Genomic DNA, 11,035 nt, shown 5'->3' with positions numbered 1-11,035 from the left:
CATTGAAGGAATACTGACTGTAACAGAGATTTTCAGTAATGCTAATGGTTGCTTGGTTACATCAAGTTAGAATAATATAAAATTTACCTCAACTTTTGCTTCATTTTAACTATATGTGATCTTATAGTATTAACACATGGATAAAATCTTCTACAATTTGGAAGAGGGAGATTTTCTTTTTCAAATATGTCCTTAACAAATAGTCGAAGAAGACGTTTCATTTCTCTATATTCCTTCTATAACATATTCTTCTATTTTTTTAGAAATTTGAGGATCAAATGTTTGAGAAATTAAGTCAGCCTAAATAAATTTTACAATAAGATATAAAAGTCATATAACAGATACAATTTTTTTTCATTGTTTAATTTGCTAATTTTTTTGCAACTGTAGATCAATATTAATCTGACTAACTGATGATAGCTATCTCCTTGAAAAAAAAGAATTCTATTATAAAAAAGAGAGAAAAGTTTCTCTTTATGAGTTGTCATTATAAAAGTCCCCCTCATCAAAAAATAAATAGGGATTGTGATCGGGATTGTGATCGGGATTGTGATCGGGATTGTGATCGGGATTGTAATCGGGATTGTGATCGGGATTCTGATCGTGATTCTGATTCTGATCAAAGAAGAATATAAAATCAAAGAAAATAATTTAGAATAATTTATTATTTATTGTATTGTATTTTATTATTATTTTATTGTATTTTTTTTTATATATATTATATTATCGAAACTTTTATATTGTTTTTTTTTTATATATCAGAATCCCGATCACAATCCCGATCAGAATCCCGATCAGAATCCCGATCACAATCCCGATTACAATCCCGATCACAATCCCGATCACAATCCCGATCACAATCCCTATTTATTTTTTGATGAGGGGGACTTTTATAATGACAACTCATAAAGAGAAACTTTTCTCTCTTTTTTATAATAGAATTCTTTTTTTTCAAGGAGATAGCTATCATCAACTAACAGGATGTTTATCATGACAGGACATATCATCAATGGAAACTACAATTGTTCTTGTATGTTGGATTTCATTTAATGGTGAAGTTTTTATTTTTTGTCTCAAAAGTTTCGTTTATCAACTGTATTAAAAATTTATACTTTACTTCTTTAACCTTTGAAAAACTATTTTTAATAAAATATCTTTACCTTAAAATCAGAAAAGTGAATTGTTTCCTTCATAGCTATTTTGACAGGACACATAAATAAATTTTACAATAAGATATAAAAGTCATATAACAGATACAATTTTTTTTCATTGTTTAATTTGCTAATTTTTTTGCAACTGTAGATCAATATTAATCTGACTAACTGATGATAGCTATCTCCTTGAAAAAAAAGAATTCTATTATAAAAAAGAGAGAAAAGTTTCTCTTTATGAGTTGTCATTATAAAAGTCCCCCTCATCAAAAAATAAATAGGGATTGTGATCGGGATTGTGATCGGGATTGTGATCGGGATTGTGATCGGGATTGTAATCGGGATTGTGATCGGGATTCTGATCGTGATTCTGATTCTGATCAAAGAAGAATATAAAATCAAAGAAAATAATTTAGAATAATTTATTATTTATTGTATTGTATTTTATTATTATTTTATTGTATTTTTTTTTATATATATTATATTATCGAAACTTTTATATTGTTTTTTTTTTATATATCAGAATCCCGATCACAATCCCGATCAGAATCCCGATCACAATCCCGATTACAATCCCGATCACAATCCCGATCACAATCCCGATCACAATCCCGATCACAATCCCTATTTATTTTTTGATGAGGGGGACTTTTATAATGACAACTCATAAAGAGAAACTTTTCTCTCTTTTTTATAATAGAATTCTTTTTTTTCAAGGAGATAGCTATCATCAACTAACAGGATGTTTATCATGACAGGACATATCATCAATGGAAACTACAATTGTTCTTGTATGTTGGATTTCATTTAATGGTGAAGTTTTTATTTTTTGTCTCAAAAGTTTCGTTTATCAACTGTATTAAAAATTTATACTTTACTTCTTTAACCTTTGAAAAACTATTTTTAATAAAATATCTTTACCTTAAAATCAGAAAAGTGAATTGTTTCCTTCATAGCTACTTTGACAGGACACATAAGCTTTTTACTATCTTGCGAAATTAAATAGTTTTTTTGAAAGCAATGATCATCCATCTACAATTAAATTTTAAATCTGGAGATTTTACTTAAAAAATTATATTTTAAAGTGGTAAAAATAAAAGAATGAAATAAATCAAAATGACAAACTCATGGTGACAATCTAAAACTTTATTAGAAATAACAATACAAGGTATTCCTGAATAAGGAACAGCAGAATCTTCCCAAAGTACACTATGATTCGCTGTAATTGTATCTAAAATAAAAAATATTGGGTTAGCAACTTAATGCAAAAAAATTATTTAAAAATTCTGCAAAGAATTCAAAAAGTAAGAACACTTGGCAATCAACTAACCTGCGTTACCAAAAATTTTATTAGCGTAATACACCACAAATCGTGTTGTTGTTCTCAATTCATATTTTTTGATACAATGCAACGCCTATTCGTGTGATTTACAATGATAAACAAGTTTGGTTTTTTCTCCTATAACAAATGCTTACAAATAGTTTTAACAACAGTTTTGAAATCACAATGACGACAGTATAACATATTCTTGAAAAAAAAAAAGGTAAACCTTAATACAATTTTGTTTTATAACAAACACATTAAAAAGATTTAAAAATTAAAGGAAATCTTTTTTTTCTTATACTTATTTAGTAAAACAGAAACAAACCATTATCAATGCAATTTACTGGCAAAAAAGTCAATATCTGGGATTTTCCCATCATATTGACTTTTTGAAGACTTTAACATTTTCTAAAAGTAAAAATTTAATTTTAATCTAGAGTTGTAGTTAAATTTTTCTTTTCAAATTTAAATATTTTTATTTTAGTTATTTATGATTGAATAAATTTGCTGCGATGTATTATAGTCGTTGAATTGAGGTATTTAAATTCCTCACAAATTATTGTATTGTGACGCATTTAAATCACAAATTATAATCTTGATGCAACTTTTAACAAATTAATCCATACAGAATAAATAACCTTGTATAATTCCACTTTCCTCAGAGTTTTCTTCAGAACTGTTCAGGCTTAAATTGTCGTCATAAAGAACTGAATATAGATCCATACTAATATTTACTTTAACCTCGTGTCAATATTTGTTTACTTTTATGTATACACTCAACAGTTTCTAAAAAAGCCTACCTACTTCCATAGTCATAATAACCCACAGTTGGGCCGTTACCGCAAGATTCTTTTGTTTTTTAACAATAAAAATTAAAAATTTGAATTAATGTTGAAAATAGTTTATTTATCGTGCCCAGACTACCAATAAGTGCAGAAAAATCTAAAAAATGGCAAACTTTGGAGAGGAACAGTCCATTGATTCTCTTATAATAGATCTAGAATCAGACCTTTTTTTTTGAAAAAAGTAAGTTTCTTAATGATGTCGATGCTTTTCTTACAGAAATTGAGAATGGAAGCGTTTCAAACAACTTTAACTGTCAGCAGTGTGGGAAAAAATGCAAATCAGAGAAAGGACTCAAACACCACATAACAACACATCATTCTAAGATTGACTCTTCAACACTGCAAACAAATGCCACAACTGATATAAAGCGTGCGTGTATTGAGGACGAGTTCATAACTTTCATTAAAAAAAGCATTAAATTTGTGCAAATTGGTCTTTGCTACCCTCCATATATCAGAGATGAGCTTTCAAGGTACAGTTTCTCTGAAGATGATGCAAAGCATTCATTTGATCTAATAAAGGAAGTTAAACATTGATCTTTTTAAATGCAAGTATATTTTATGATTATCTAGTAGAAGTCATAAAAATATGCGAATAGTAAATGAGAGGCTATCATCAATGTAAATTTCGTAGTTCGGAACAGTGTGAACATCATCCATCTTACTCGATTAAAAAAAATTTTCACAAGCATTTATATCCCAGTCAAGTTGTTGAAAGCTAATACGATTAACCAATTCCTTAAAAGACTTATATGACTTAGGGGAGAACGGGGTGAGATGGGACAAAAAAATTTGATTGCGTGCTGCGCTTTAAATTTTCCACAAAAACCATACAAATCGGTTTAAAACTATAGTCCAATAAATTGTCATGTTAAATTATTGCAAAATCCATTATTTACCCATCAAATTAAGTTCAAGGGCTTGGTTTTTTAAAGTGACACTGTTTGTCCCATGTCACTCCATGTTGGGGTGAAATGGGACAGTGGTTGGGGTGAAATGGGACAAAAAAGGAAACAAATAATTTTAAGCATTATTTTATTGTTTATTCTACTCTTTATAAAACATAACAATACACAAAATTTATTTATGTTTAACAAAAATAAAATACCATTCTAAATGCATTTGTAATTTTGTTTAACAGGTTGCTTGATGTTTAAATTGAGTCAAAATTACGTTGATGTCTGAGGGGTAACTTTTTTTCTTTTTCTTATCTTTATCTTCTTTTTTTCTTTTACATTCTGATAAACTTTCAACTAGTTCATTTCTTGTTGGTGTGTCAGTCAATACCAGAAACATCTAGAACATTTTCTTTTTGCACTTTTTCTCTTTGCCACCTTTTCACCCGCCTTTGGAAATGGCCTTATATCTTCTGCTGTCCGATGGTAGGCAGAAGTACTGATTTGCTGTTTCTTTTCATTAATAACTTCAGATACAATACACAGTGATGTGGCGGTTGTTTGTTTGTCGGAATTGTCATTTGCTGGAATTGGTTGATCAGATACATAAGAACATAAAAAGTTGACATCACTGAAAACATATGGATCGTACGGGAAAATGCCAGCTGCTTTAAAACCATTTTGTTTTGGGAAGTAAAGGCTCTCGTATAAGCAATTCCTAAATTTTTAGAAATGTCATATATCGTCATAGGAGTATTTGGATGTGCCTTTAATCATGAATCACATGCTGAATTGTAAAATTTCTTTAATGGCCCAAATACTGATCTGTCAAGTAGTTGGAATTTGTGGCTGCAATGGGGTGGCAATGTCAAGAGCACAACATTGCTTTCCTTAGCTTTATCCATCAGTTCAATCGATATATGAGTTTTGTGGTTGTCCATTATTAAAAGTAATGGATGATCCTTGCTAGGATGTCCATACTCCACAAAATGATCAAACCATTTTAAAACAATTTCTGTATTTATCTATCCACTAGGATTAGCATCACCTTCTGTACCTGTTTGTGCACCTTTAAGCATATGGCTACGAAAGTGGATACGAGGAAATATCAAAAACAGTGGATTAAAATTTCCAAGGGCATTAATGCAAAAAACCATTGTAACTAGGGTTTCCCTTTCAGCAGAAGTTACCTGTCCTACTTGCTTTACTCCTTTACCAGCAATCACTTTCACTGGCTTATGAGCAGTTGTCAGAACTGTTTCATCAATATTGTAAATGCAATCAGCAGAAAAGTTATGGCGCTTCTGCACACTGTCAAGGTTTTTGAAGAAAGTACCTACATTTGTGCAATTTAAACTAGTTGTTCGACTGAGGCTGGTAGCTTCTGCCGTACGAATAGATAATTTTGTACAATTTAAGAATAAATAAAACCATTCAGTTCCAGCTGTTTCACTATTTTTCCAGTTTTCTGGTATTTTAATGTCATTTTTAATTGCATATTAATATGCAAGTTGCTTTTTTTCTCTAACATCAAGTCCATAATGCATGTTAGATGCTTGACTAAGATATATTGAAAGTTCACCTTCTTCTGTCTTATTAAAAATATATTTATGTTGTTCATCAAAGTATAAAATACTGTAAGAAGTTTCTTTATTAAACTTTATTTTCCGCTGTAAACTTGATTTTGAAATTGTATACTCTTGTGCAGCTGCTCGTATTGATAAACTGCCAGATTCGACAGCCATCACAGCAGCTTTTATTGTATGAGCATCAGGCTTTAACCGACTTGTCACTCGTTTGTACTTTCTTGGCATCTGAAAAATTATTACTCACATTACTCCATTATTAAAAAAAATTATGCTCTTTTTAATTGCATTAACCAAAATCCAGATTAGGCTATAAATTTTAAATTTATTTTAATGAAAATAAAATAGTATCACAACCCTATAAAACTTATAATGTGATTAAATTTAATAAGGCTAATAGTGAAGAACTTTATTTAAACTGAATTTAAAATACAAAAATGATTGGCATTAAAACAATACTTACTGTGAAAGATGTCTTCAGGACAAAGTAACAAAGAAATCCAATATAATTATTATTATTTTCTATGATAAAAAACACTTTACTATAAAGTAAACATTGAAATCTTATCATAAACATAATTTTCTGTTCACTTGTTTTTTTACAAAAATATTGATTATAAAAGTTAAAATACAGTAAATTAAAAAAATGATAAATTGAACAGTGTCCCATTTCACCCCAATTCTCCTGTCCCAACCTTTATTTTATATAGTTCTCGTAGTCATATGCTAATCATATTTCTTCAGTAGTTAATTAAAACAATAGTGAATAATTAAAAACCATAAACATAAAAATATATGCAAACAACACATAAATATTTAATATTAATGATGTCTTCAAAATCCAGGAAAATTGTTACATTTTTACATATTCGCAAATATCCGGAAAAAAAATACTTCTAAAACTTAAAAAACACAATAATATGAAGAAGCTATTGCAAACTTATAACATATATAAAAAACTTTTGCTTTATTAAATTTTTCACTGAGATATTGCCAAGTCCCATCTCACACCATGTTCCATCTCACCCTGTTCTCCCCTACTATTAACTGCTTCATTTGATATCGAAGGAAAAGCTGATCCTCATGCTTTGGGAATAAGCAAACATGAAGAAGGGCAATCCAATGAAAAACTTTTAACTGGAAGATTTAATGTATTGGATTGACAATTAACATGTTAGCCTCGTAATGCATTTCGCAAATAAACTATTTTTTTATTTATTTGGGTATTTAGGCTTTCGTCAATTCCTATATCTTTAGTTATAATGTGTATTTCTTCGAGAAGTACCACAACCAAAAATGGAACAATTAGCACCAGGCTTTTGTAAATACCAAAGATAAATCAACAACTTTTGTAAATATTATTCTTAAACGAGTCTTTGTTTACAAACAGTGTGCACTAGTTAGTAGACTGGGTTCTAAAAAAACGCTAAAAATAAGATAAACAAAAGCGCTCTTCAACTGGCCAGACTGTATTTTGTGACTATGCTACTTCTGAGCAATGGGAAAAGTTCAACGGCAAACGAAATTATTCACCTCCTTTTGAGCCATGGGATCGTCAGCTAACCTTATTTAACGATCTAATTATTTAACGTGGCTATGATATCATAATGATATCATTTATTAATATTATAGCTTGAGAAGGTTTTGATATCATTCTGGTATCACATTGATTGGGTTAATTGACTGGGTTAATTGACTGGGTTAATTGGGTTAATTGACTTGGGTTAATTGGGTCTTGACTGGGTTAATTAATAATACTTTTGAACCAAGGCGATCTATACTGATATAGTATAGAGCATAGAGAACTCAGTATAGAGCGCCATGTATAGAGAACTAAGTATAGAGAACTCAGTATAGAGCGCTATGTTTTAGACTATTCTCATGTGGCTAAAAGTTATACACTATAAGTACATTATAAATATGTATGTTATACATAATGTTAAACAGTATGATGAAGTATTAAGTTGTCATAGAGATTTCTTTTTTTTTTTTTTTTTGTAATTTATCATATACTGTCTTTTAATAAGGGGTTCCTAGTTAAATGCTCTTCCGCGGTGCTTTGTGATAGGAGAGTAAGGACTACTAGGAACACCCTAATAACTACAAAAAAAAAAATTTGTAAAAACTCCTCTTAATTAATACTTAAAATAACGCTGACAACTAGATAACTGGTATCTTTTAAGTCGATACCGAGAAGGATGGTCTCGTATCTTGAGGTATCACTTTTATACTAAAGTTGACACTATCAGTAATGATTTGATACCGCACGATACCAAGAAGGGTGGTCTCGTATGGTGTGGTATCGCTTATATGCTAATATTAATACCATTAATATTGATTCGATACCGGTAATAAAAAGAATAGCATGGTATCGAATGGTCGCATAGTCACAATTATAAAAGAAAATTAAAATTTGACCTTTTAAATTAAGTATTAAAAAAATACAAGTAAGATTGGTTTTTAGAGGTTTAGTTAATAATGTTTATTTAATGATGTTATTAGAGACATAATGAAAGATGATTAGTTTACTTTAGTTGTTAAATGTTGAACACAGAACGAAAGACTATACAAGAGGAGAACTACGATATTACGCAAGATTGAATTTAAAGTAACAATACCAGATAAGAACTTAAAATACGGAAGCAAAAATAGTACACTATAAATTTTAAACTTTAATTTAACCTGCTGTCAATCCTATAGGATGGAATCAGTGCTCAAAATGAAGCTTTATTTGTTAAAACTTAGTACATACATTATATAAAAAAGATGTTAAAATTATTCTAGAAATATTTTTTAATGTCCCACTTTTCCGCATTCTCCCCTACATCTCTGTTGTTATATAAGTTTACTTTTTCAAGTTACTTATCTTAAAACTAAAATTCAAATTCTCGTAAAGAACCGAGCTGCGCGCCAATACCAGACGATAAACCGAGATTCGATGCCGGTTATCTCGTGTCTACTAATAACGCATAAAGTTCCAAAAACTTTTTCAATTATTAGTACTGAGATATTGGTTTCAAAATTAAATTAAAAAAATTAACAAAGCGGTTGTTTAAGAACAATTTATGTTGGTTTATTGATAAATCAAATATTTTAATATAAAATATATAAAAGCTCATATATGGTGTTAAAAATGATTAAAATAATTTTAAAAGTGACTTTGACTTGGTCGAAAAAAAAACATAAATGAAGAAGCTTAAAAACACCGCACAAAATGAAATAAGAACTAAAATTCCAAAATCTTCAGGTCTATAGAGAAAAATAGTTAGTATATATTGCGTTGATTCTAAAATAGAATTTAAAGAAAATTGTACTCCGCCAACAACCCCACGAAATTCTTCTTCAACATTTTCTTGTTGCAGCTGTGTTATGGTGAGATCAAACATCCACAACCCAGTACGGGATAAAATTATCCCAATCATAAGCAACAATATAGAAACGTAACTAGTATTATGAGATTGCGTATAAAACAAACTGCTATTACTTGTTATAGAACTATTTACAATAGTATTATTTATTCCAGTAATATAATTTTTGGAAGATACTTTAAAACTACTCGGACTTCCAGGAGCCCAAATCGATGCAACGCATAACAATAACATGCTGCATTTAAAACCAAGTGCAATAATGCCAGTTTTTACCAGACCGATTTTATTTCTTAAAAACGAAAATATCATTGTTCCCAAAATCCCAAATAAAGCTCCTGTACCAAATAAAATGCTAACGTAAATCTCCTTTACCGATTGCGAGTAAACATATCCGACTGTTACTGAATTAAAACCAAGTACAGTAAGAGATAATATAGCAAAAGCTACACCAGCCAAGAAAACATTTTGTCTTTTATATATAATCAAAACCCCATAAAAAAATTTTAATTTTTCAAAAGTACCAGATACTACTTGGTGGTCATTTTCGGTTTCTTCTAAGGCGGTATACTCATTTTTTCGTTTTTTTGTTAACTCGGGAACGGTTTGATGAATATGACGTAACTGAAAATACTCTGAAAAAACAGATAAGATATTCCATACACATATAAAAGCTATTCCAGATAAATCAGATATCAATGACATGAGAGAGCCAACAGCAACTGGGGCAAGTATTGTGACGGTCAAATCGATTCTACGCATTTGAGCGTTCAATCTTGCCATACTATCTTTGTTATTAAGGCAAATCACAACCACCCAATCTCTAGTAATTGATATCTGCTCACCTTGTGATGCTAGATTTGCTGCAGCTCCAAATAAAATGATCAAAACTTCGAATAACTTTAATACATTTTTATTTTCTGTGATTCTAAACAGAATTAAACTAATAAACAAAGCTGAACAAACTATAAAGCCATTTTGTAACAACAGTAAGGTGCGTATAACTACTAAACGGTTATTTCGATCAATCCAACTCCCAATAGCTGGAGCAAACAGTATAACTGAACTTGTTACCACTGTGCCGTATATGGCTGTAAGTTGCAAGGATCCAGGTGAGAGTTTTACTAAATATAATCCAACAGCAAAATTCCACATGCGATCTCCCCACGAAGAAAAGAAAAAGCTCGAACACAACCAGTATCCCGCCCACATTTTTTCTTTGTGTTTTGGTAAATTTGACTAAATATATTGATAATTATTTCATACTTTAAATATATTGTGAACATAATATAATGAATTATAACTAAAACATATACATGTAGATTTTTATAATGATTATAAATTAAATTTAATGTTATTTATAAACAATACTTTTGCAAATAATTGTAAAAAAAATCTGTTATTCACGGTAATAATTTCGAATTTACCAGTGCATTATTATCTATTTCTTAACTTTTATTATAAAATTATTTTATCGTTTCTATAATTATTCTTTTCAATTAAAAAATTTTTTTTTTTGTTTAAATAAATATTTTTAGATGTTACAACTTCTTATTGCCTCGTACTTTAAAATATTTTTGCGCAATCTTTTAATTATTTCATGTGTCGGGATTAATACTTACTCGCACAAAGAGTTTATATTGATCATTTTGATATTTTGATATTTTTTCAAATAAATATTTTTTCTTTAAATTTTATTTTAATACTTTTTTATAAGCGTTTTTCGTGAACCATTTTTTTTAGGTAGTAAAACGGCGTGTTAAACCTAAATGAAGTTAAAATTTTCACTAAACGTGAAAAAGAGGACGTTTCCCAGGAACACACAATGCCGAATCGACTTAAAACTTTAAAAAAATTATGTTTGAATT

General features: G+C 29.5%; 1 protein-coding gene and 1 long non-coding RNA gene across 2 annotated transcripts in view; both read right to left on the bottom strand.

The window, feature by feature from the left end:
* Nucleotides 1-7,243, bottom strand: part of LOC136084768 (uncharacterized) — a 7,536-nt gene extending 293 nt beyond the window's left edge. Inside the window, exons 1-5 of the long non-coding RNA XR_010640839.1 lie at nt 6,266-7,243; nt 2,801-6,030; nt 2,482-2,610; nt 2,317-2,382; nt 1-2,183 (exon numbers count right to left, since the gene is read on the bottom strand). The exon at nt 1-2,183 is cut by the window's left edge and continues 293 nt beyond it. This is a non-coding gene — a long non-coding RNA (uncharacterized LOC136084768). The remainder of the gene's footprint in view (nt 2,184-2,316; nt 2,383-2,481; nt 2,611-2,800; nt 6,031-6,265) is intronic.
* Nucleotides 7,244-8,850: 1,607 nt separating this feature from the next.
* Nucleotides 8,851-10,437, bottom strand: LOC124805814 (solute carrier family 40 member 1). Its single transcript, XM_065805635.1, has one exon. It carries the CDS (start codon nt 10,377-10,379, stop codon nt 8,940-8,942), a length of 1,440 nt encoding a protein of 479 aa, XP_065661707.1. The 5' UTR covers nt 10,380-10,437; the 3' UTR covers nt 8,851-8,939.
* Nucleotides 10,438-11,035: the final 598 nt, after the last annotated feature.

This window comes from Hydra vulgaris, chromosome 09 (assembly GCF_038396675.1).
Source record: "Hydra vulgaris chromosome 09, alternate assembly HydraT2T_AEP".
Classification (NCBI taxonomy): Eukaryota; Metazoa; Cnidaria; class Hydrozoa; order Anthoathecata; family Hydridae; genus Hydra; species Hydra vulgaris.
This window is presented reverse-complemented; position numbering and strand designations above follow the sequence as displayed.